The sequence below is a fragment of the Bos indicus genome, chromosome 16 (assembly GCF_029378745.1).
Source record: "Bos indicus isolate NIAB-ARS_2022 breed Sahiwal x Tharparkar chromosome 16, NIAB-ARS_B.indTharparkar_mat_pri_1.0, whole genome shotgun sequence".
In the NCBI taxonomy this organism is placed as follows: Eukaryota; Metazoa; Chordata; class Mammalia; order Artiodactyla; family Bovidae; genus Bos; species Bos indicus.
The window spans coordinates 42,285,711-42,312,976 of NC_091775.1; the positions used below are offsets into that span (position 1 = coordinate 42,285,711).

Below are 27,266 nucleotides of genomic sequence, written 5' to 3' on the forward strand. Positions count from 1 at the left end.
GGTATCTAAGTTATCAGAATTTCTAGAATCATTTTCTGAAAGATTCTAAAGTATTATATTTCAAAATCCTTAAAAGCATGATTATTACTGAAAGGGAAACTGGAATTTAGGAGGATTTGCCTTCTACATTCCATCAGTGTCAGAGCAATGAAGCTAAGACATTTATGGTCACTGTCTACATGAAAGGGGTTTCCCAGAGGGTTCAGTAGTAAAGAACCCACCTGCCTATGAAGGAGACATGGGTTCAATCCCAGGGTGGAGGAGATCCCCTAGAGGAAGAAATGGCAACCCACTCCAGTATCCTTGCTTGGAAAATTCCACGGACAGAGGAGCCTGGTGGGCTGCAGTCTGTGGGGTCGCAAAGAGCAACTAAGCATGCACACACATTCATGTACATGCTGCTGCTGCTGCTGCTGCTAAGTCACTTCAGTCGTGTCCAACTCTGTGTGATCCCACAGACGGCAGCCACCAGGCTCCCCCATCCCTGGGATCCTCCAAGCAAGAACACTGGAGTGGGTTGCCATTTCCTTCTCCAATGCATGAAAATGAAAAGTGAAAGGGAAGTCGCTTAGTCGTGTCCGACTCTTAGCGACCCCATGGACTGCAGCCTACCAGGCTCCTCCAACCATGGGATTTTCCAGGCATGAAAAGACTCAAAAACTGGATCAAAAACTAAAACAACCCTTATGAAAGAGGAGTGACGGATATATTTAGGAAAGCACTATTGTTTTATCGATTTCTCTATCAACAGAATTGCTTTTTTTGCATACACTGTCTCAAATCTTTTTGGGAGACAAAGGCAGACATATGTATACCAGTGCACAGAAGAGTCCAATGACAACCTCTGCAGTATATATCGCTGCACCAAACAAGTAAAACAGACCACTCTCATCTAGCAGAAAATTCTTGAACATTCCTCCTAAATTCTCTGGCCTAAAATATCCTGGGTAGCCAAGGAAACCACTGTCGTAATAGTTGGAAAGTATTTTAAATGCATGCTAAATGAAGGCAAAGAAAGAAAAAATATAAAGTCATTGATTCCCCTTGGAAGAGCAACTTTCCAAGGATATTCACTTTGATTCAGTATCGAAGGACAACCCTTCCACTTACTGTCAGGCCTTTTCTAGCACTACCAGGTCACCGGAATGTATAATAACCCTTGTCCCAGAAGCGACAACAAAGAGGTCATTAGAAAGTAACATAATCAAACAAAAAAGTTAACCTGAGGTATGAACCTTTCCCTTGTAGAAAAAGTCTGCCACTTTTTTAATAGCCTGGGGATTATATATGATGTTCAAGGGCCTCGTGCTGACATTCAGCCGCCTCTCAAAATGGCTGTGCACTGGATTTCTCTCGTACAGCATCTCAAAAACCGGGTCATCTGGGTCTGCAGCTAGAGGAAAAGAACCAGAGGGGGAAAAAAATAAATAGAACACAGCAAAACAATCACCTTATTCTTTATAACTGGCAAAGAATTCTGGGAGGAAAAAAGATATTTCCTCGATTATTTTCCAATTAAGTCTCATTTTCAAAAACTTTATAAAATAGAGAGCCCAATAAGGACTGCCTCTAGGTATCAACAGGACTCCTCAAGACCAAGTTGCTGTATTCACTCCCATCATGGAACCCCAGACCTGGAGGCCCTGTGAGTTGCTCCAGTCACTCACGAGTCAAGGGAGAGCACAGGGGCATCTCCAGGTCAGATAAGGATCCACACAGCAAACCCATGGGCACAAAACAGGACTCACTCCCTCTTTGACCTCTGACCAAGACTACTGATCTGTAATCATTGCATTTTTAAGGTTGAATTTAAGAACACATGACAGTTTACCAGGATAATGATGGCTTCTGTCTGCAGACGTTGTTTGGAGTCCAAAAGACTGGGAGACTCTGCCAACTTCCTTTTGCTGATGAACACACACAAAACACATAAAGGTCAGGGTGAGAGGGGCCAATTCACCGTGCACACATTCTCTCTCATCTTACCCTTTGGCGTCACTCTCACTTAGCACAGTCGAATCAAAACTCACGTGACATCAGGGGATGCAGACCTGGAGGCCGAGCCCTCCAGTCTGTGCCTTCCCCAGCCTGTACAGGCAGGTGCTGCTCTGCACTCCGCACTACATGAACTACTGCTCAACGAGGACTGGACATGCACAGCTTTTCACACTTTCATTCTGCCCTCCCACCCTATCACCAACCCCCTAAGCCAAAAAGTTATGGGAAGCATAATAAGGAGCTAAAGATTCAACTCTTCTGATCATATCCTTGCCAACTCAGTAAGATCAAAGATCTTCTCGTCTAAGAAGAATATTATATATAAAAAAGTACACATATAGAGAAAACTTGAAGTGGTTCTTCTGTAACTCTAGAGAGATGAGAAGTCCTATCAGTGACTAAGGATCAGAATGCATGAAAATCACTGTCAAGATACAGAGGAAATTCAAACACTGAACCTGAAATGCAGGAAATAGTCGTGCTGATAGCATTTTCTTCCAAATCCAGGCAACTATTCTAAGGTGGCTACAACACCAGGTGGGGGGAAGCCACTGCCATAAATCCCACCAACACATGGTAACAAAATCAAAAAACTTATCTAACTCTAGTTATAGTCTGATCAGCGTGTCTCTCTCAAAATGATCAAATATCGGAACAAATCAAGTTAATATTACTAATTGCTTGCCTAAAACTGATGGCAATTCACCAACACCCTGAACGAAATCATACAGCTATACGTACTGGATTAGGGAAGACCAGAAGAGGAAACATGGTTCCTTCCGTAGCCAGGTCTCGAAGAAAGAGTCCACCCAACCGGACTAAGAGCAAGGAGGAGTTTCTTCGAGGAAGGGATTCTGCTAGAAGTTTTACACCTACAGAAGATAAATGTTAAGAGCTGATACTATGCCACCATAGCCTTAAGTATTTTCAAAGTATTAGATACTTTATAAAAATATTATAAAATCTAATATAAAAATATTAGATTTTAGAGTGAACTATCAGATATCATGAACTATTTCTCCTTCGAACTGGAACAAAATAACCCTATCTACATATCTATATGTCTACTTCCGTTCAGTTCAGTCGCTCAGTCATGTCTGACTCTTTGCAACCCCATAGACTGCAGCATGTCAGGCTTTCCTGTCCACTGATGTAAATTTGTGAGGAATATCAGAAGCTTTCTAACACAATGAATTTTAAACAGAGCACTTCACAATTCAGTTCAAGCAATCTGCTAGTTCACACTAAGTTTATGACTTCTCAGCTCTCAAGATTACAAAGTCAAAGCCAGTCAAAAACTGGCTTTTTTTTTTTGGTCACTTGCCTTTAAACTACCGCCAGACCTCAGATAAGTGGCTGTTTTATGAACTACAATAAATCTATTTGTGAGAAGACATAACTAACATCTGGGCATTTATTTATATACCTTCAATTCAAATTCACAAAAAGAAGTCAAAAATTTTTCATTATTTGCAGATTCCATATTTGCAAATTCACCTACTCACTAAAATTTACTGTAACCCCAAAAATAATACATTCACAGTGCTCTGCAGACATGTGCAGAGCATTCAAGTCACCTGAAGTGCGTATTTCTAGTTGAAGTTGAACAAGGCAACAATCTGCCTTCTTGTTTCAGCTCATAGCAGTGCCCTTATCATGATCTAATTAGTGCCAGCTTTTGGCATTTTTGTGCTGTTTTTTGGGGATTTCGCTGTTTAAAAGGGCCCCCAAGCACAGTGCAGGAGCGCTGTGTTTTACAGAGGAAATACATGTAGTAGATAACCTTCACTCAGACATCAGTTACAGTTTCAGTGACGCTGGCCATGAGATCCATTAATGAATTAACAACATGTATTAAATAAGGTGTCATTAAACACACAGACACAGAGAACAATGTATTTATCTACTGATGAATGTGATCACCAAATGCTTACAGACACCTAACCTTGTGTTTCCACTAGGGGCCATGACTCAGTACTCATGGCAACTTTCTACAACAGAACTACCACAAATACCAAGACTCAAGTGGACACTGGTGTCTGGGGAGATAGAGAGCATCAGGAAGCATTTTGGGGGCAGCACCTGAAAACTCAAGCTGCATGAAAGCACTCTGGTTCATCTGGGGAGCCCCCTGCTCCTGGTGCAGCAGAGTCACAGTCCCTCGCTGCAGCTGCAAGTTCAGTTTCGCAAAGACATGGTCTCGCTTTGTGTATGTGTTCATACAAGAGGCGTCCGCAGTAGGGTCAAAAAACTCCTCGGAGCCTGAACATGAGGAAGAAGAGGCTTTAAGAAAACACGTGGGAAAGTTTAAAAAGCACTGATGGCAGTCTCAATGATATGATATAACTATTATCTGCCCTTTAGGAAAGAACTCCAAAGTCATGGGTGACTTTTATTCACCAACATGAAATGACTCTAACTGCCTTTACAAGGGCTCTGATCAACTTACTGTCAAACGAGGGGCAATGTCAAATTCATGATAAACCACAGTATAAGGCAGCACTGCCCAACACAGTGCAATGCTCTATACACTGCACTGTCCACATGGTGGCCACTAACCACAGGAGGCTCTGAGCACTGTGGCTCATGTGGCTAGTCAACTGAGGAAGTGAATTTTTGATTTTATCTGAATAAATTTAAATAGCCATTTGTGACTGTGGCTACCACACAGGACAGCCTGAGTCTAAAGGGTGATTCTGGACTGGTATTCAAGTCCTCAGGGTTTCAAACTTTTGAACTGGCTCAGACTTAATTCTCTTACAGTCACTGCCACTCAGATCTGTTTGAAACCATGTAAATATTCAAATTCAGTAATGGAGTTGTAAATGAAATATCTCTTAAAACCTACTCTCAGGCTTCGCTGGAGGTCCAGTGGTAAAGAATCTGCCTGCCAATGCAAGAGACACAGGTTTGATCCCTGGTCCAGGAAGATCCCACATGCTGCAGAGCAACTAAGCCCATGGGCCACAAGTATTGAGCCTGTGCTCTAGAGCCCAGGAACCGGAACTACCGAGCCCATGTGCCACAACTACTGAAGCCCACGAGCTGAAACTAGAGAACAGCCCACACAGCAACAAAGGTTCAGCACAGCCAAATATAAATAAAGAAAATTATTTTTTTAAAAAACCTCTCTCTGCCTCTATAAACATGAGACAAACTGTTACAAATGTCTACCTTTTTTTTTTTTTAATTTGAAATATACCATGGGCCAGTTTCACAAATAATAGGTGAACCGTGAACCAAGTGTCTCCCTTCACTGTAATCAAGAAGGGCACATGAAAGCCAGCTGCCGCCTTACCCAGGATCTCCTCGGGAGTCCACTGCTCCTGTGGCTCTGCCATCAGGCCCTCCACTGGCTTCCCTTCAGGGCTCTGCTGCCCGTACCAGCCACCCCAGCCGGGAAACCAGGACTGAAGGTACTGCAGCATCCCGCTGCCTCCCCCGGGGCCTGGGTCTCCAGGAGAGTCTCCCAGAGGATCCAGCTGAGGCTCCCGTAGGCTCTGTGTCAATCAAAATGAGCACACGTGAGGACCAAAGACAGAGACAGGGCATGAGGTGCCACTCCTCATTCTCTGTGCCCCCAGAAGCACTCAGCATGCTGGGTGTGAACACAGGTTCTCTCGGAGGATCTCCTACCTCTGCCAGTTCTTCCTGCTTGTGAAACCGTTCATGCACCAGTTCACGCAAAATCTTCAGTTCCTCAAAGCTCTGCTCCTCTTCAATCCGATACATTTCCTCCTGTTCGGGTGAAGACAGACAAAACAGGTGTCAGGGCTGTAGAGAAAGTGGACATCATCACGAACCCGTCCAGTACTAAAGGAACCCACCTGGCCCCCAATGTTTCCAATGTTTCCAAGACCCAGAAACCATGAAGATAAACAGTGAGTTCCATAACTGCTAAGCTTCTGGTTCAAACAGCTTTTCCGTATAACCCCGGTAGATCCTACCTGTACCCTGAGACTAACAGGAAGTGCAGAGAGAGCAGAGTGGTATTGAGTTGTTAACAGGTACATGAAGGACAAGTGTTGCAGGACAAGTGTTGCTGGACTAGCCCATCTTTGCTCAGCAAAGGCAGTTTACAAAATGCTTTCACATGCATTACCTCAACTGATTCAAGCCGGTGGCTGGTTGTTAATCTTCCCGAGTCAGAGGAGGAAACTGAGGACCTAGTTTACAGAGTAAGTGTGCAGGCCTCCAGCTTCTTTATGTTTCATGTGGGACATTAGCAAGGAAGTGGTCATTTTCATTCGTTTCATGCTAGTTAGGAAAGAACAACAGTGGCCAGCGACATACAAAGATGTGGAAGAAAGCGGAGTCAGCTCTTAAGCTGCTTCTTGAAAGTTGTTAGTCGCTCAGTGGTGTCGGACTCTGCGTCCCTATGGACTATAGCCCCACCAGGCCCCTCTGTATATGGGATTCTCCTGGCAAGAATACTGACTGGAGAGGGCTGTCATTCCCTTCTCCAGGGGATCGTCCCGACCTAGGGATGGAACCTGGGTCTTCTGTACTGCACGTGGATTCTTTACCATCTGAGCCACCAGGGAAGCCTTACACTCTGCCATTAAGGAAAAGGAGATTATACATGTTTACTTGCTCACCTCAGCTGTAATTTAGATTTTTCCCTTGTTCCGTATCTTTCCCTATGCCTTTAAGAAAACTATCCAAAACAAAAGGTCTGGTTTATTCCATCCTTTTATTAAGGCTTCTATGTCAGTAACCATGCCTACACTCATGAAAGAAGCACTAGCAGAGTGGTCATACCTCAGGGTGCCAGCAAGACAGGTGAGAACACCCAAGGATGCAGCACTGCCACTGGTTCACAATGGGGTGCTCTCACGATGTGTCCCCCCGATATGTGCATGCTGAGACCTTGACCCTCAACGTGACAGGATCTGAAGGTGGAGCCCATGGGAGGTGAACAGGTTTAGATGAGGTGATGAGGACAGGACCATCATTATGGGACTAGTTCCCCTGTAGGAAGTGGAAGACAAACAGCTTTCTCTCTGCCCAGGAAAGGCCACGTGAGCAGACAGGGAGAAGGCGGCTGCCCATAAACCAGGAAGATGGTCTTCCCCAAGAACCGAATCTGCCGGCACCTGGATCATGGAATTTCAGCCTCCAGAACTGTGAGAAGTAAACATCCACCGTGTAAAGCGCCCCAGCCTGTGGAATGTTGTTATAGCAGCCCAAGCTAAGACAGGTGCTAAAGGGACGCTTAGAAGTGTTTACTAGAGAGAGTAAAATGAGACAAGCCCCAGGCCGAAATTAGTCTAAATTGCTATTACAAAAACTGACGCTCACAAAACCGAAACGAATCAAGGAGGAAAACACTCCCCACTGCCCTCCCCGAGGAGACAGACTGGAACTAGAGGAAGCTCCAGGCCAGGACCCTAGGACTGCCAGCTCCAAGGGTCTCTGGTCCTGCAGGTAACTGAAACTGGAGCTGGCCTTCCCCTCACTGCACACCCTCGGCCTAGGCTCTACCCCCAAAACTCCAGGGTCCATCAAGTCAGTCGGGATTAGGGAAAATGTGAGGAAAAGAGTTAGGATCAGGTGTTCGACACAAGTGACTAGATGCAAAGTCTCTCTGGGCCCTGCACAGAGAGCCAGGGGACCTGGAGGGACCACGGCCCCTTTTCCTTCCTCCCAGCCCATGGGCCAGCTCCCCTCTAGCAACAGAAGGTGGAGAAAGCTTCCTGCAGAGAGGCAAAACCTGGCCTTCCAAGAAGCTCTCACCCTAGTAAGGCCAACTTTATCCTAAAAAACTATGATCCCGAACAAAGACTTTTATTTCTTCACAGATTCCATTTTTTTCAGTCTTGAAGAGACATTCTTAACCTCTGAGTGGAGACGAGAAACACGAGACAACGCCCCTTACCTTGTCGTCTGCAGATAGCAATCCTCCTCTCAACGTGGTGAAGTACTTGTCAGTATAAGACACGGCATCACGGGCCCGGCCCAACAGGAAGCCCCATGTGCAGCGCTTTCTCTGCTCCCGGATCTCGTGCAAGTTGGCATTCAAAGCGAAATACCACCACTCTCGGCAGCTGAAACATTTCATAGCCATCTAGTTACTTACAGCAAAAGATGAAAATGCTATCGACCCAGGGCGATCCACAGCACACTACTCCTATTCTGGACATCTCTTCTCTTGTCGGCCATCACTTTATGCCTCAAATTCAAATAATATTAGACTAACTTCAACCTGTGGGAAAAGCTAATCCACTGCATCCTCGATAGATACACTGATAATAGTACATTACTCAATTGGTCTGAATGACCCATGACATCAGCCTCTCCCACTGACAGATAATCAAGTGATGGCTTTACAGTAAACACCACTGTAAGATAATCAGCAAGGATTTGACTGTTAAAGATTTTAAATGGAAGACTTCAGGAAAGACTGGAAATACATAGGTCTTTAAAAAAGGTTTACTATATTGACTGGTCAAGTTGAGCACATCTACATGAAAACATTTATTCATCCTATGTGCTTGGTAAGTCACTTCCGTCATGTCTGACTCTGTGATGCTTTGGACATTTACGTTATACATGTCATCAAGTGTATCACATAAATGCTGACCAAACTGGTTAGGAGAAAAGATACAAGGGAGTTGGTTCAAGAGTGCTACAAAATATTTACCAGACAGTCAGATCCCACCAGAGCAAGGCTAGTCTCCTTGATACATGAGACTGAGTTGTTGTTGCTGTTGTTCAGTTGCTAAGTTGTATCTCACTCTTTGCGACCCCATGGACTGTAACCCACCAGGCTCCTCTGTCCATCAAGTTCTCCATGCAAAAATACTAGACAGGGTTGCCATTTCCTTCTCCTGGACCAGGGATCGAACCCAAGTCTCCTGTGTCTCCTGCACTGGCTGGCAGATTCTTTACCACTGAATCACCAAGGAAACATACCTGAGACTGAAAGGACCTTCTAAATTCCCTTATGCTTGACCGAAGAGTAAACCCGTGATGCCAGAGATACACGATAGCGTGATAACAATGATAACAGAAATGGCATTTTAAAAACCAGAGAAATCGACTATACTTTTATCTTCAACCATGTGAAAAAGACAGTGAGGCACATTTCTGATCTATATACAAAAAAGAACATTCTAGAAAATGCATTCCACACACAACACTTAATTGACAAGCCTTACTTCTCAGACACGGCCACTTTGGGTTTCCATTTTCGGAACTTCACCTGCCTCTCCTTTCGCTCCAGCTCCTTGAGGAATTCCATGATTTGCCGGTACTGCAGCTTTTTATTAGAAGTTAAGCAGTACAAGGTTAGAACCGGTTAATTTCTTTTGCTCAGTAAAGACATTACACATCACAGGGACAAGTCATACTAGTCAACCCAGTGAGTTGAAATCCAGTGCCAACTGCAAGACCAAACTCCAACACTATCCAGAATGTCTCTCTGAACACTATCACCTAAGTACACAGATTCACTGTCTCTCTTATGCTCTTCGTTCAGCACTTAAAAACATCAAATCAAACTAACCTGAGACACATCCAACCCATGTGTACAAAGACAGTGGGTTCTGCATCCACCATAGCTTGGTCTCATGCGCACTTCCTTTCCCACGAGGGGACCCTTCATCAACACCCCAGTTACCAGCAGAAGTGACAGGAAGGAGGAGGGTACCTGAGAGAGTTTCAAGGGAATGGTTTCCAGGTGAATATCACATTCGATTCGGGGAGTATGCCGAGAGCGCAGAGGCTCTTTGGAGCAGTTTCTCTTCAGAAGAGCAGATGCACACACGGGCTCCAAGATGTAGTGATGGTCACGACTCTCCATGCTCCTGTCCATGGCCTCCTGAGTGTCACAAGAATGGCTGTCATTACAGCAGATGTTTCCCAGATCGAGTCACCTGGTGCAATGTTGTCTAATCTACAGCATATGACATCAGAATCCAAAGGCAGGAGAAAACTGGGAATCTAAAGCTCTCCAGCATTTTTAAATTTGTATTTGTATTTCTTACAGGTAATACATTCACACAGTTTAAAATTTTAAAGGTAAAAAAAGTGAAATCTCTCCTTCCTACTCCTTCTTTCAGTCACCCAGTTACCCTATTCTGAGGCAACCAATGACACCAGTTTCTTACATATTCCACCGGAAGCATTCTGTACAGACTCAGGCAAATGCATAACTTTCCGGTTTTTAAAACCAGTCTTACACAGAAGGTACACATGCTTTTTTACCTTAGTTCTTGAAACTTAATACTGTGTCTTAGAGACTATTATGTATTCATTACAAAGATCTCTGCCCTTTATTTTTTATAGCTGCATACTCTTCTACTGTATGAATGCACAGGATTTATTTAATCAAATTGGCAAAACAAAAACCATTCTGTACAACAGCATGTAAGGATAATCATGGTTGAGGGAAATATGAGAACTTTCTCTCCATTTCACTTAAAACCACCTACAATTTCTTTACAAAAAGATTAAACTGAGATTTTTCTAAATATCCTTCACAAACGGTAATATTTTACATCCAATGATTTACAATGACATTCTAAGTATTCTTAAAGGAATGCCATCAAAGGTGAAATTTCAACATAAAACATAGTAAGAAATCTCTTCTTAAGAGTCAGATGTGGTGCTTCATTCATTGAAAACCTGGGTGTACAATGGTGGCCAAGAGACCAGAGAACAATAATACGTTAAGTGCATGCAGCGAATACCATCCAACAGAAGCAATGAACCAGAAGTATAAGCAGCAACACTGATGAATCTTAAAAACGGAGCTTTAAAGGAAAAAAAGAAAACAAATCTATAATACATTATAAATGTAAAACATACAAAAATCCCTATATATTTTTTAGAGTTACAGACATAGCAAGTACCTCAAGAAAACATACTCATACATACTGAAGAACGGATGCCAAGGAGGGAAAGCAGGTGGGAACAGGAAAAGAGACACAGAGAACAAAACCCTACATGGCCATGATCCTACACACTTTATTGCTGTGCTCTGTTATAAGACAGCCCTGCAAGAATCATACCTGTAACTCCACCTGAGGCAAATCCCCCAATAAAGTGCAATCGACATCCCAATAGATGCTAAACTCTGCCACATCTAATTGCTTTTTCCGCATTAATTTCTGTACCTGAGGGAAGACAGGGAAGAAAGCATGATTCTTTATTCACGAATCTATTCATTCATTCAACAGGCCATTAGTGACGAATCACGCATAGGGCACTTTGCAAGGTGCTGAGGTTACAAAACAATGAAAACATGGTTCTGCTCTTACAGAGTTCAGAATCTAGCTAAATGGAAACACAAACATGTGAACAAATGTAATTAAACAGAGGAAAGCAGAGAAAGAATATATAAGATGCTACAAGCAAACAACTAAAACATACCACTGGGCAGATAAGTATCAAAAGCTATATATATATATATATATATGTTTCAGACAGAGGGTAGAAGGGAAGGTGTGGGACACATTGCAAGGAATGGGGCCAATGACACAATAGGCCCCATTGCTTCAAAGGACAGAGACTACATCTGTGTAACTGAAGTGCTGTGTTCAGGGGTGGGGCAGTACTGGGACACGTGTAGAAAGCGCTGTGTTCAGGGGTGGGGCCGGTACTGGGCCGGTACTGGGACACGTTGTCCAGAAGCACTTTGTTCAGGGGTGGGCCAGTGCTGTGTTCAGGGGTGGGGCCGGTATTGGGAAACGTGTACAGAAGCGCCATGTTCAGGGCTGGGGCAGTACTGGACACGTGTACCGACACACACAAGGAGTGGAGAGTTACTTGAGTATTGAGAAAAGTAGGTTGGAGTGTTACTAGGTGTACTAGGTTGAAAAGCTCCCCCTGCACCCCACAAAATTCATGTTGTCCCAGAACCTGTGAGTGGGGGAACTTACCCGGAAATAGGGTCATTGCAGATATAATCAGATTAAAATAAGGTCACACTAGTCAGAGAGGAAAACAAAAAATACCCAGAGAAAATACAAGCACAACAATCCAAAACCTACAGGATGAAGCAAAAGCAGTTCTAAGAGGGAAGTTTACAGCAATACAATCTTACCTCAAGAAACAAGAAAAATCTCAAATAAACAACCTAACCTCACACCTAAAACAACTAGAGAAAGAAGATCAATATGGCTTTTATTGTATTTTATATGATTAAAACTGAACTTTTTGTGAAAAAAAATAAGGTCATCTAGATTGGGGTAGACCCTGAGCAATATGTTTTTTCATTGTATTTTATTTTATATGATTAAAACTGTCGAATTCTTTGTGGGGAAAAAAAAAAAAAGGTCATAGGGGATTGGGGTGGGCCCTAATCTAATCACTGGTGTCCTTAAAAGAGGAAACAGACACACGAGGAGAAGGCCATGTGAAGACAGAGGCAGAGACTGGAGTGATGTACCCACAAGCCAAGGCAACCACAGGAAGCAAGGAGAGACGCAGGGGACGGTTTCTCCCTCAGAGTCTCTGCTGCTAAGTCGCTTTAATCGTGTCCGACTCTGTGTGACCCCATAGACGGCAGCCCACCAGGCTCCCCTGTCCCTGGGATTCTCCAGGCAAGAATACTGGAGTGGGTTGCCATTTCCTTCTCCAATGCATGAAAGTGAAAAGTGAAAGTGAAGTCACTCAGTCGTGCCCGACTCTTAGCGACCCCATGATCTGCAGCCCACCAGGCTCCTCCGTCCATGGGATTTTCCTGGCAAGAGTACTGGAGTGGGGTGCCACTGCCTTCTCAGAGTCTCTAGGAGGAACCAACTCTGCCAACACCTTGACCTTGGACTCTGGTCTCCAGCACTGAAGAAACTATCTAGTTTCTGGTTAATTTGTTATCTGGCTCTAGGAAACCAATACAGTAAGAAGTCTGTCACACCAAGGAGTTTGGATGTCACACGTGAAGGGACACGAAACCACTGAGGGCTTTGCTGTAGGCATGTGCCAGGACCAGCTGTGTGTTTTAGAAAGGGAATTCTGGCAACAGTGCAAGGTGGAGCTCCCCTCTACCCCAAATGGAGTCAAGATCTTGTTTGTCAAGATAAGAAGCAAGTCTGCAGAATCAAGCTACAATTCAGGAATACAGTGACCCTTGAACAACTTGGGAGTTACGGGTGTCAACCCTCCTGGCAGTCAAAAATCCTCATATAACTTTCTGCTCAGCCCTCCTATTCATGGTTCTGCACTGGAGGATCATGTGATACTGTGGTTATGTTTTTAAAAAGAAGTCTGGACAAGTGGACCTGCAGTGTTCAAGCCCATCTTGTTGGAGGATCCACTGCACTTGGTTGCTCTGAGCAGGGCACCTCCAGCCCCAAGCAGCCACCTCCACTTGCCCCTGTGTCCCGTACAAATGCCATCACCCTCCTCTGTATGCTGGGACGTGGGAAAGGCTGAGAAGCCCTGACACAGGGCGAAGCAAGAGCCTGGGACAGAAGTGAGGCGGGGTGGGAAGTCAGGAGCTTACTGACTCAGGCAGAAGCTGACAGGATCCTAAGTCAGACAGTCGAAGTGAGGGGGAGTAGAAGAGCCATGTTTGAGACACCTTGCAGGGAAAACTGGCAGGACGCTGTGACCAGCGGATACAGAAGCTGAGGAATAAGAAGTGAAGAAGTGAGCACAGGCGTCTAAAGACGAGTGTCATGGGTGAGAACACGTGGTCTGAAGCAAGGGAGGCAAACTTGTTCTGTAAAGGGCCGGAGAGAGCAGATATTTAGGCTTTGTGGGCCCCCCAGTGTCCTCGGCCGTAGTACAGGATAACAATGGTAGTGAAGAGTAACGAGAATTCAATGCAGAAGACCAAGTAAACCACTAAGAATAGTGCCTGGCATAAAAAGGGCCCAAAAGTCAGTTTTCATGTGTTTGTTTCTAACATGCAGTAACATGTTAGAGAAAAAAAGGAAAAAAGTTGGTTTCAGGGAAGCAAAATGGGCAGCTGGAATATAATGGGATCATTTTGATTATAACAAGCCGAAAATACCACAGGCTTCCATGATGGACCAGCGGTAAAGAACCCTCCTGCCAATGTAGGAGACACAGATTCGATGTCTGGGTTGGGAAGATCCCCTGGAGCAGGGCATGGCAAACCACTCCAGTATTCTTGCCTGAAGAACCCCATGGACAGAGGAGCCTGGTGGGCTACACAGTCCATGGGGTTGCAAGAGTCGCACATAACTGAGTGACTAAACAAAATACCACAAAGGCGTCCCATAGGAAAAAACCTTGAATCTGAAGACTGGAAGAGGGGTGCAGAATGGCTTTCAAGATGTGGATGCCGTCAGCACATATTCCCAGGTGGCTGACAAAACCCTGAACAGAGTGAGTGTATCCCGAGAGTGCACGTAAGGACAGAAGAAAATAAATAATGAGATCCTTTCTGCACCTCAGTTTCTTCACATGTAAAATGTGCCAACATTGATGGATGAGTGAAATTATGACAGGTCAGAGGAAATTAACACAAAAGACATCCACACCTGTCAAAGAACATGGAGAAAAAGATGGTGATCTCACAGAACATGAAAGGACTCAAGGCACAGCCCCAAATGCCCCAGACCTAGTGCTTTCTTCCTGGTTTGCAGGTGTATTTCATACTCACAGGCTCATTCATGGCATTTTGCATGGATACATTCTTAATGCAGATGCCAAATGCAAAAGGATGGGAAGGGTTGGTAACACCGTCTTCAAAGCGCAAATGGACATCTTGAATTTTTAACTGCAGGAGGGAAAAAAACACATTTAGACAATTGCAGCAGGTAGAGTACTATAAGCAGGGGTCAAACTGTGCTTGAGCCACTTAAGTAAACCAACAGCAGGTATTTTACACAAACAAACCCAATATTGGGTAAATACACCCAATACTCTAAGTTCCTAAGAGTCAGAAACACAAACTGGACATGAATGACATTTCTTTTGATTAGTCCCAACTCAAGAAGAGAGTTAATGGTACTTCCATGGAATCATTTCAGAAAACACCTTGAACACTGAAGGAAAGTAGTACCACTGTATCTAGACAAATGGCCGTCCCTCTCTTACGATATCTTCATCTGGTCCCTGTGCCCTCAAACCTAGACACAGGAATACGAGCAGGGCATTTCCACTCTGACCTTATTTATTTCCCCGTGCCTCTACAGTAGGGCTACTGAAAAAGCACTCTGCTTCAATGAATTAAAAAATAACAGACCATGAAAAGACCACTCATAGAATGGGAGAAAACACTTGCAAGCCATGTGTATCTGATAGAGACAAGAATCCGGGATATATAAAGAACTCTTACAACTCAACAGTAAAGAATTCATTTTTATAAATGGAAAAGGAGTTTGAATAGACGCTTCTCCAAAAGATAAACAAAAAGCCAATAAGCACCTGAAAAGATACTCAACAACATTAACCATTAAGGAAATGCAAATCTAAATCACACTGAGGTATCACTTTGTGCCCACTAATATGGCTATTATTAAAAAACAAACAATAACAAGTGCTGGTCAGGATGTGGAAAAACTGAAATGTTCACACATTACCAGTGAAACTATAAAACTGTTCCTCAAAAAATTTAACATATAGTTACCATAGGACTCAACAGCTCCACTTTTAGGTATGTACTCAAGAGAAATGAAAACATGTTCACACAAAACCAGATACATGAATGTTTACAACAGCAATATTCCTAAGAGCCAAAAAGTGGAGACAACCCAAATGCCCATCAACTGATAAACAAAATGTGGTCCACCCTGAGAACTGCAAAAACTCTAGGTATGAACGTTCCATTCAAACACCTCCACTAAAAGACTTGAAACTTTAAAGAAGGCTTCCAGCAGCCTCAGGCTGTGTCCCTGGGACAGACATTCCATCCCCTTCCTGAGTTCCTATGTGGAAAAGCTCACGGCTGTCTGGTCAGCCAACATCTGACAATAGCGTACACCCCCACCCCTCCCTTTTCTTAGAGCATTTATCAAAAAGGGTTTACAGCTGTGAATCCTTTCGCTGTCCCTATGTGATGTATCTCCTACAACTCAAGGACCTAAGAGCCACTCCCCTGAAATGCAATCATCAGGAAGAAAGGGGCTCCTGTCACCCATCTCTATGGAAGAAGAGAAGTCCAGCTAGCAGATACAGCTGACCTAATCACATCCACATTGACCAACCCTTTGTAATTTTCCTCCTGAGCTATGCCCACCCCACCCTCACCAACACACACACACACACCCTCATTCTCCCTTTAAAACACCTGGTCACCTCTGTACAAGTTGGAATGGAGCTCTGCTCTTTCCCCTACTGTCAGGAGTCACTGAATAAAGTCTGTTTTCACAACTTTAACTTCACTCCAGCTTTGTTCATCTTTGGCAGTCCATACAATGGAATGTATTATTCAGTCATAAAGGGAATAAAGTACTGATACATGCTACAACATGGATAAACCTTGGGAGCGTTATGCTAAAAAGCCAGATGCAAAAGGCCATGTAGTGTACAGCTCCACTGATATGAAATGTCCAGACTACACAAACCCATAAAGTACATTAGTGGCTGCAGGGGGCTGGAGGAGAGGGGAATTTGAAGTGGTTGCTAGTTGGGTATAGAGCATCTTTGAGGGATAATGAAAATATTCTGGAATTAGACAGTGGTGATCAATGTTCAACTTTGTAAATATATCAAAAAACACTAGTTTGTACACTTTAAAATTGTAAACTTTATGGTATGTGAACTAAATCTCAAAGTTATTATTAAAAATAAAGTTAAAATAATGACAATATCTAAAAAATCAATGAGATAAATAACTGCATGAAAAAGAATTCAAAGCAGTCACCTCAAATGTACTTATCTTTTTACCAACATTACCAAAGTTATGACTCCAGCAACCTCAGACTGTATTCTGGGGGGGAGTGGGACACCTTAAAAAACAATGTGGCCTGTCACATGGCACCGCATGAAAACCCTGGAGCTGGTAAGTATGGGCTGATTCTTATGACATTCCTGAAAATTAGTGTGAACCCTATTCTCGGTTGTAAGGACAAAACAAAATGATAATTAAAGCAGAAAATATGGCCAGCGGCTCGAGCACTGTAACTCATCACACAGCCCCAGACGCGGCGGTAAGAGAGTTGTTCACAACACACTATATAATCAACTGGAAACCATATCCAACAGCTCTCCTTGTCCAGAGGAAGAAAAGTGATTTGCCCTGCAATCAGACAGGATTTGTCTTCTTAGGAGGTATATCCTTCAGCAAGTGGCGTTCCCATATTCAAAAAGAAAATGAAGTGAAATGTCAGTGATATTAAAACACCTACTCACACTAACTGAAGCAAGAAAAACCTGTGTGGGACTCACTTTTCAGGTTCTCCCTCCAACACCACCTAGGAAAAGGAACACCTGAGCAGTCAGCATTCTCTGCAGACACTCTGTGATCAGTTACACCCACGAGAAACCAGCAACCATGACATGAAACACATTTAAGCCTGAGCGGTCCCCTTTCATGCTCATACTTTATAAAAGCCATTAGGACTTACTTCAATGTTCTCCACAATCCTCGTAACTACTGACGCAGTGACTGAATACCAGTAAGACTCCCCTTTCTGCTGGCGTTCGTTCTACAAAGGAAAGAGCTGGTGTTAGAATCCAGGGCTTTGCTGACTTCGAGTCTCACCACCACCACCGCTCTCAGGCCAAGAGGATTTCTGCCTTGCCTTCCATTTTTCCTCCAGGGCCTGAAGGAGAGCTTTCTTGCGCTCCCTTTCCAACAGCTTCTCCTTTTCATCATTGAAATCCTGTATTTTTTCAGGGGCTCCAATTAAATGAAGGCTGGAGATGGAGATCACCCAAGGGTCCACATGGGGGCGGTAGAAGGGAATCTGAAGGGTCACTTTCCCAATTAAGCCTGGGAAGAGGAAAGTCTTGTTAAATGTCTGACAAGTGTATAATTCTATTTATCTGTATTCTTCTACTGTCCTTTAAGGAGTATTATTATTTTTACCATTTACTTTTTAAGAAGACAAGCAGTCAGTTTTCCTACATGTGAAACAAACGCTACTAGGCTGAAAGCTGTAAGAACAAAGGCATAAAAAGTAGAAGCTGGAACAAGGTCAGTGTAACTTTTTCATATCAAATGCAACACCTCCGCTCTGGAAATTACCTCTTCCCCAATGGGACTACCCCATAAATTTCCCTGGGGCTTCTTTCTCCCCATGGCACTTGCACAAGCCTGTGGGCACACAACTCATTTCTTCTTCATTATTAATTAGTTGGCTGATAGGTACTTACTAGGAGTTAACAGACTTACAATATACCCAGTTTCAAACACGGCGACTGAAACATTGGTCATGTTGCTGTGGAATTCTATCGAGAAGGAATTCTGACTCTTCATGAGATCTCAGACTGATGGGAGAGCTAAATGGCCTGGGAGAACCATGATACATATTTCCCGAGTTCTACCATTTCTAGCCAAGCCTCCCAGAACACAAGGCTTCTTTCACTTCAATTAATAAGAGGCAAATCACCACCAAGGAGTAAAGCATGAGAGCATGTGAACCATCTGACCTAAAGGATTTCTCAGAGATCCACACAGCCCAACTAACAGTCTACCTCGGAAAGTAGAACGTTAGCAGATTGTGATCATCCCTGCCTAAGATCTAGAATTCAAGCAGGAGCAATCTGTTATATTTAAGATAACAGAGTATCATTGACACCAAGTGATCAGCTGTGTAATCCAGTAACAAATGAAGATATATGTCACAACAAATAATGAAAAAATAATTTTGGCTTTATCTAGAAAAATGAAAGTCAGTTCTTACATTTAATAAAATTTATATTATAAACTGAAACCATACACCAATGTTCACAACAAAGAATTCTAACAATAATTAGTGCACAGTTGCAATTCTAATCTTAATTAATTGGGAGGACAATTATATAACAGCAAAATATAACTTCTGCTACATTCCATTTTGGCAGAGCAAGCATAACAAGGGTCATTTCTGCCAAAACATTAGAAAACATCAATTTTCCCTACAAGCCTCTCTTAATCCTTTGATATTCAATTAAGAACTCTTTGGCAGTATCCAACCATGTCATCATTCTTGAGAGTTTCTTTCAGATTCACTGCCTTTGCTTGTGACTCTGGCAGTTCACCCATGACTTGAGTTGACTTCAAGAAAGCCTAAATCTCTTGCAAAATTTCCATTTTATTTCACCTAGCAACTGATTTGCATTGTACGTACACTTTATTATAATATATGTACCCTCAAAATAAGGGAAAGACTGACTGACATCAACAGGCTACTGGTCAATGACAAGCAGTGTCTAAAGAGGGACTAATTTTATGCGTGGTCACTTAATACAGAATATTTTTATTCTGTGACAATTCTTGTTTCTTTACCAAATCTAGTAACTGCAAAACTCCAATAATACTTGCAAACATTAACTGAGTGTGCTGGGCACTGTACTGAGTAATTTTAATGCATTAACTCAGGTATTCCTCTCAACAACCCTACGATGTAACGACGATCATCCCATCTTAAAGATGAGGAAGCACACACAGAGTTGTGAGGGAACTGGCCCAAAGTCACACAGCCAAAAAATGGCAGATACAGAATAGAAACCCAAGCATACTGTTCCCAAGCCCACCTTTCATTCAAGAGACTCAACTGTCTCTCAGTAATATGTAAAATGTGTGTGCTGCGCTCAGTCACTTCAGTCATGTCCAACTCTTTGTGACCCCATGGACTGCACCCCACCAGGCTCCTCTGTCCATGGGATTCTCCAGGCAAAAATACTGGAGTGGGTAGCCATTCCCTCCTCCAGGGATCTTCCCAACCCAGGGATCGAACTCGAGCCTCCTTTGCCTCTATTGCAGGCAGGTTCTTTACCATTAAGCCACTGGGGAAGCCCAAAATGTATAATGAATTCTCTGAAAATAAGAATCTCCCATGTCTAGGACAGAAGGTCCCAGACTTTTAAGAATCACCTGGGGAGCTTAGTAAAGGTGCAGGTTCAAAAAAATAAATAAATGATGCAGGTTCAATGACACTTCTTCAGAGACTCTAATTCAGTAAGTCTGGGGGCTACAACCATCCCAAGAGCATCCTGACTTGAGCAGCCTAGGGACCACACTTGAAGACTGATCGAAACTCCTATTCTGCCTCTTCCTGGTCCAACAGAGCCAGACGCAAGGGTTCTCAGTTTTCACGTCCCAAACGATGTAATACTGTCTCCTTCTCCCTTGTTTCACATACCAGCTTTGACCTCGAATGGTAATTCCAGTTCTTTCAAGGCATCTTTCTTTAAAGGCAAGTTTTCTAATTCAACAGCACCTAAAAAATAAAAACACCATAACATGTTCATCCAATAGATGCAGTAGGCGCCTACTGTGTGCAAATCAGTGAAGAGTAAAGGGAGAGTTTCCCATGGAGGCCCAGGCTGTACCTACCACTGTGCTTTATCTGTACTGATGTCCTGACCTGTCTAATCTGACATGTAAGCCTGCCAGCAGATGAAGGGTTTAGAGCAGAGATCAGACTCTAACGAGCCAGGGAGTAAATATTTCAGTCCTTACAGGGTCTATTGTACATTCTCTCTTTTTTTTCTTTATAAGTCTTTAAAAATGGAAAAGCCATTCTCAGCTCGCAGAGGGATCTGGCCAGGTGGCCAGTTTACAGGCCCCAAGTTTAGGCTAATATTCACCCAAGGACCATTAACATTTGAATCACCTGGGATGAAACACAGATCCTGGTTTCCCCACCCAGATATCTCTGAAACTGAAACAGAAATTTGCCATTTTTAACAAGCTCTCTTCATCCACTGCCCGCCCTCCTAAAATGATATATTCCACACCATGTCTAAGAGCTCCTGTGAGTTCAGTAAAGTTGGTCATCAGAAGGAAGTACACTCTCTCTTCTGGAAAGCCAACCTCCACAGGTTCTCCTTCCCACCCTCACTTGCAGAGTAATGAGCAAAGACATGAACTGGACCACTGCTCAAGGTCCTTTTCAGCCCCAGCTTTTACCATCACTTAAACCCAAAAGTACTAGATGTCTCCAAAGCAGACTGAAGGGACAGTCATGGGGGTGACACTCACTCCCAAAGCTACAGAAGTGACCCTCCCCTGTGCCTAAGGCACGGTGCTGGCCACTGGGATTATAAACAAAGGCAGGCAGGGTCCCCACCCCCAAAAAGCTGGGGACACAGGCTCCTTTTATGAAGTTGTTTGTGCAACAAAGTTGATTTCTGAGTCATATAAATCTGTCTGAAATACATTTTCAAGAACAGAAAGTACAGACAACAACAACTAGCAACCATTAGCTGGCAAGAGAACTCAGAAGAAAGGAAAGCAAGTCTTTTCCTCCAAAAACAAACTAATACAAGAAACCTGATTACTTCCCCCTTTGAATGATTAAGATGTGCCTTACTGGCGTCTAAAGAAGTATTCAAAGCTAGCATCTAGGCAGATTCTGAGCAAATGGACCCAACTTATTTTTCAGATGTTTGTAGGAACACCTGTCCACATAGGGTTCCACACACCTTAAGATGAACCAAAAGGAAAAGTTAATTGCCCCAGAGAGCCCAGAAACAATCCTATATCCACATTTGGGGAGAAAATGATCATTAGGGGAAAAAGATGTGAAACACATCCCTTATCAGTTGAAACTGACTTAAAGGGAGGAAACCATACATTTTCTTCTTTTAAAGAGCAACATTTGCAATTTGACTCACTTGCCCTATTTTTCAACACCCAAATCTGTCACAAAGGCAGATGGCCCCAGGTTTCCATGGCTGCTGTGCCACATGGAGAACTGGACTTGCAGGCAATCCATGCAACGGTAACAATTAAAGAAACTGAAGCAAAGAGAGCAAAGGAAGTGGTCTCGAAAGAAGACACAGAGGCAAAAATGAAGAGAAAAGGCAGCCTACAGAGTCCAAAACAAGGGAATCAGACAAAATACAGATCAAAGGCTTCCTACTTCCCTACCCACAACTGGCCCTGCCGGGAAAGGTCCCTCCAAGGAACCAGGCCACAAAGCACCCAGCATAGGTGAGCACCTTATAGATGATAATGTTCGTTGATTTCCAGGCAGAAAATCTGCCTGGATTTTTATGGATGGCTCTCTCACGCCAAAATTTCTCAGCTCAGATTAATAAGAAATCTAGTCACTAGTGTGTAGTGCGTGTGCACTCAGTTGTGTCCAACTCTTTGCAACCCCAGGGACTGTAGCCCGCCAGGCTACAGAGGACTGTTCATGAAATTTCCCAGGCAAGAATACTGGAGTGAGTTGCTATTTCCTACTCCAGGGGATCTTCCCAACTCAGGGATCAAACCCAGGTCTCCTGCATTGGCAGGTGGATTCTTTACCACTGGGCCACCTGGGAAGCCAGAACTAGGGTGAATTTAGAGTAAATACCTAATGACTACTCAATCCTCCTCCCTGGGCTCTAGGAAAGTCAACCTCATTTAAAGAGCCAACCTGAGGTTCAGAGCTTATAAAACAGAAAAGGAGGGGGGAATCTAAACATATGCCCACAGCCCACAGTTCAAACTCCTTGACTCAGCACTGGCAGCTGCTACCTTCTGGCCTCAAAGCATCTGAACATGCCCTGCAGGTGTCCACCTTCTGCCTCTACTCACAGGCCTCATTCTGCTGGAAGGTGATCACCCCGTCCAGGCCATCTACCAAAACCCTGCAAGACCCATTCAAAAGCTACCTCCAGAATAGCTTTCTCAGATTCCTCCAGACAGGATGAATGATCCTCCTCCCACTGCATTACAGCTGGATCTCTAGTGTAACAACATAATACATACTGCTTCTATTACTGTACACTCATTTCTGCCTCCCAGACAGGTTAACGGTTCTCTTAGAACAGGGACTATAAAGAGGGAGCTGGGATGATGATATTAATGATGATGATGCTGATAGTACCCTGAGATCCTACTATGTACCAAGCACTTCATATGCATTTCTTAATTTGATCCTCACAAAAATATAACGAAGTATTACTTTCTTCACTTTTAAAATAAGAAAAGTGAGGCTTAGAGGATAAGCAGTTGCTTACAAATAACAGAGCTGGTCAGCGGTAGTCCCAGAGTTCATACCAGGCCTGGCCGATCTCTGGTGGCAAGAGGGAGAGGGGGTGGGAATTCCCTGGCAGTCCAGTGGTTAGGACTCCGCATTCTCACTGCTGAGGGCCCACGTCCAATCCCTGGTAAGGAAACTAAAATTCCACACGCCTCATGTTACAGCAAAAGAAAAGGTGGGAGTTGGGGGCAGGGGGCAGGGGTTGCTGGTGAAGAAGAGGCTTTTATGTAACTTGCTCACAGTCACAAACAACTGTAAAGTGGTGGAACTAGGGTTAGACCCTATGCCTGAGCTCCAAGTATTTTCTATTGTCTCCCCTTTTTGTGTCATTCCATACTACAGAGTCTTACCCAAAGCAGGTGCTCAGTGTTTGTTGAATGACTGAACAAATGCAATATTATACAAGGGCTGTCTCTGTTCTTCAACTTCTCCTATGCTATTTTGCATTTTTATTGCTTTGAGCATGTGTGCACAGTCTATCCTTGAAGTCCAATGCACCAGCCAGTCATAATGCTGATGCTCAAACGGTGATGATAACTAACACTGACTTAGGGCCCACTGAATGCCAAGAGTAGTTCTAGCTCTTTGACCCACATTAATGGGTTCAGTCCTTAGAACTGCATGAGACAGGGAATATTCTCTCCAATTTGCAGAAAGGGAGACTGAAGCATTAAGAATTTGAGTAATTTAGTGCTAGGGATGTAAGGTATAACACAATAAGAGTTAATGTATATGTTGTATATCAAAATTGAATCTAGGAGCTCTCATCACAAGAAAAAAGGTTTATTTCTTTAATTTTATATCTAAATGAGATGATCCATGTTCACTAAACTTACTGATGATCATTTCATGATGTGTATAAGTCAAATCATTATACTGTACACCTTAACCTTATACAGGACTCTGTACCAATTATTTCTCAGTAAAAGTGGAAGAAGAAAAAAAGAATTTGAGTAATTTGCCCAAGTTATTGGTCTAAGTGAAGGAACTGGGATTCAAACCCAGTCTGACTACAAAATTCATATGCTTGACAACTATTTCAGTCTCCTTTGCATCTCCCAAAGTACTGTAAATATCTCTCAGTTCAATTCAGTTGCTCAGTCGTGTCCAACTCTTTGCGACCCCATGGTCTGCAGCACGTCAGGCCTCCCTGTCCATCACCAACTCCTGGAGTTTACTCAAACTCATGTCCATTGAGTTGGTGATGCCATCCAACCATCTCATCCTCTCTCGTCCCCTTCTCCTCCTGCCTTCAATCTTTCCCAGCATCAGGATCTTTTCAAATGAGTCAGTTCTTCGCATCAGGTGGCCAGAGTTTCAGCTTCAACATCAGTTCTTCCAATGAATATTCAGGACTGATTTCCTTTGGGATGAACTGGTTGGATCTCCTTGCTGTCCAAGGGACTCTAAAGGGTCTTCTCCAATACTACAGTTCAAAAGCATCAATTCTTCAGCACTCAGCTTTCTTTATAGTCCAACTCTCACATCCATACATGACCATTGGAAAAACCATAGCTTTGACTAGACGGACCTTTGTCAGCAAAGTAATATCTCTGCTTTTTAATATGCTATCTAGGAGAAGGCAATGGCACCTCACTCCGTACTCTTGCCTGGAAAATCCCATGTACAGAGGAGCCTGCTGGGCTCCAGTCCATGGGGTCACTAAGAGTTGGACATGACTGAGTGACTTCACTTTCACTTTTCATTTTCATGCACTGGAGAAGGAAATGGCAACCCACTCCAGTGTTCTTGCCTGGAGAATCCCAGGGACGGCGGAGCCTGATGGGCTGCCGTCATGGGGTCGCACAGAGTTGGACATGACTGAAGTGACTTGGCAGCAGCAGGTTGGTCATAACTTTCCTTCCAAGGAGTAAGCCTCTTTTTAATTTCATGGCTGCAATCACCATCTGCAGTGATTTTCGAGCCCAAAAAAATAAAGTCTGCCACTGTTTCCCCATCTATTTTCCATGAAGTGATGGGACCTTAGTTTTCTCAATGTTGAGCTTTAGGCCAACTTTTTCACTCTCCTCTTTCACTTTCATCAAGAGGCTCTTTAGTTCTTCTCTGCTTTCTGCCATAACAGTGGTGTTATCTGCATATCTGAGGTTACTGACATTTCTCCCAGCAATTGTGATACCAGCTTGTGCTTCTTCCAGCCCAGCATTTCTCATGATGTACTCTGGATATAAGTTAAATAAGCAGGGTGACAATACACAGCCTTGACATACTGCTTTTCCTATTTGGAACCAGTCTGTTGTTCCATGTCCAGTTCTAACTGTTGCTTCCTGACCTGCATACAGATTTCTAAAGAAGCAGGTCAGGTGGTCTGGTATTCCCATCTCTTGAAGAATTTTCCACAGTTTGTTGTGATCCACACAGTCAAAGGCTTTGACATAGTCAATAAAGCAGAAATAGATGTTTTTCTGGAACTCTCTTGCTTTTTCCATGATCCAGCGGATGTTGGCAATTTGATCTCTGGTTCCTCTGCCTTTTCTAAAACAAGCTTGAACATCAGGAAGTTCACGGTTCACGTATTACTGAAGCCTGGCCTGAAGACTTTTGAGCATTACTTTACTAGTGTATGAGGTGAGTGCAATTGTGCAGTAGTTTGAGCATTCTTTGGCATTTCCTTTCTTTGGGATTGGAATGAAAACTGACCTTTTTCCAGTCCTGTGGCCACTGCTGAGTTTTCCAAATTCGCTGACATATGAGTGCAGCACTTTCACAGCATCATCTTTCAGGATTTGAAATAGCTCAACTGGGATTCCATCACTTCTACTAGCTTTGTTCGTAGTGAAGCTTCCTAAGGCCCACTTGACTGCACATTCCAGGATGTCTGGTTCTAAGTGAATAATCACACCATCGTGATTAACTGGGTTGTGAAGATCTTTTTTGTACAGTTCTTGAGTGTATTCTTGCCACCTCTTCTTAATATCTTCTGCTTCTGTTAGGTCCATACCATTTCTTTCCTTTATTAATAAACCCATCTTTGCATGAAATGTTCCCTTGGAATCTCTAATTTTCTTGAAGAGGTCTCTAGTCTTTCCCATTCTATTGTTTTCCTCTATTTCTTTGCATTGATCACTGAGGAAGGCTTTCTTATCTCTCCTTGCTATTCTTTGGAACTCTGCATTCAAATGGGTATTTTCCTTTTCTCCTTTGCTTTTCACTTCTCTTCTTTTCATAGCTATTTGTAAGGCCTCCTCAGACAGCCATTCTGCTTTTTTGCATTTCTTTTTCTTGGAGATGGTCCTGATCCCTGTCTCCTGTACAATGTCACCAACCTCAGTCCATAGTTCATCAGGCACTCTGTCTATCAGATCTAGTCCCTGAAATCTATTTCTCACTTCCACTGTATAATCATAAGGGATTTGATTTAGGTCATACATGAATGGTCTAGTGGTTTTCCCCACTTTCTTCAATTTAAGTCTGAATTTGGCAATAAGGAGTTCATGATCTGATGATCATGATCTTCAGCATTACTGGTCGGGTAAATATCTCTAGACAAACTGAAATAACACTCTCATTCTTCTCTCATATTCTCTGCCCCCAAACCCTCCTTAATCATGTCATCAAGATCAACAAAAAAGTTTTCAACTCCTTTACAAAGCCATTCTCTCAGTGCACTGTGATGCTCTAAAACTTTTCAGCCAAGCACCATGGCAAGCTCCAGATCCATAAACATAGAGTAACTACATCAGTTACAAAAGAAAAAGCATGTTTCTATTCTGCAGAGACACATTCCTCAAACTCCGTAGGCTTGTTAAAAGCCATAGAGAACACTCTTTAAGAAAAGATAGGCACAGAAAGGGGGCAGAAAGCTTCAAAGATACCCACAGTTGTCCTTACAAGATATATTCTGTCTGAAATTGCTGAGATTAGAGGGACTTCCCTGATGGTCTGTGGTTGAGACTCCGAGTTTCCAATGCAGGGGGCCCGCACTCAATCCTTGGTCTGGGAACTAGATCCCACATACTGCAACTAAAGATTTTGCCTGGCGCAATGAGGACAGAACATTCTGCATGACACAAATAAGATCCAGCACAGCCAAATAAGCAAATTAAAAAATTTCTTAAAAAATGCAACTTTAGCTAGGAGGGTCAGAGAAGCATCTCTGAGGAGGTGGCATTTGAGCAGACTGGACCAGAGTGAGGGCAGAGTCACACAGGCATCCAGAGGAAAAGTGATCCAGGTGTTTTGCATGTTCAGGACCAGCCAGGAGGACAG

The 27,266-nt window shown here is 43.4% G+C and overlaps 1 protein-coding gene across 8 annotated transcripts in view; it reads right to left on the reverse strand.

Moving 5' to 3' along the window:
* VPS13D (vacuolar protein sorting 13 homolog D) overlaps positions 1-27,266 on the reverse strand; it is a 273,597-nt gene that overhangs the window by 239,160 nt on the left and 7,171 nt on the right. For 7 of the 8 annotated variants that reach the window (XM_070768193.1, XM_070768192.1, XM_070768191.1 and 4 more), the window contains exons 3-16: positions 20,205-20,282; positions 17,661-17,851; positions 17,484-17,564; positions 14,576-14,692; positions 11,013-11,117; positions 9,650-9,820; positions 9,159-9,259; positions 7,877-8,045; positions 5,635-5,736; positions 5,297-5,498; positions 4,081-4,260; positions 2,740-2,870; positions 1,832-1,907; positions 1,223-1,393 (exon numbers count right to left, since the gene is read on the reverse strand). In XM_070768193.1, coding sequence (XP_070624294.1) covers positions 1,223-1,393; positions 1,832-1,907; positions 2,740-2,870; positions 4,081-4,260; positions 5,297-5,498; positions 5,635-5,736; positions 7,877-8,045; positions 9,159-9,259; positions 9,650-9,820; positions 11,013-11,117; positions 14,576-14,692; positions 17,484-17,564; positions 17,661-17,851; positions 20,205-20,282 — 1,875 coding nt within the window. Of the gene's footprint in view, positions 1-1,222; positions 1,394-1,831; positions 1,908-2,739; positions 2,871-4,080; positions 4,261-5,296; positions 5,499-5,634; positions 5,737-7,876; positions 8,046-9,158; positions 9,260-9,649; positions 9,821-11,012; positions 11,118-14,575; positions 14,693-17,483; positions 17,565-17,660; positions 17,852-20,204; positions 20,283-27,266 lie in introns of those variants that run through there. The other variant, XM_070768195.1, reaches the window with a different exon arrangement.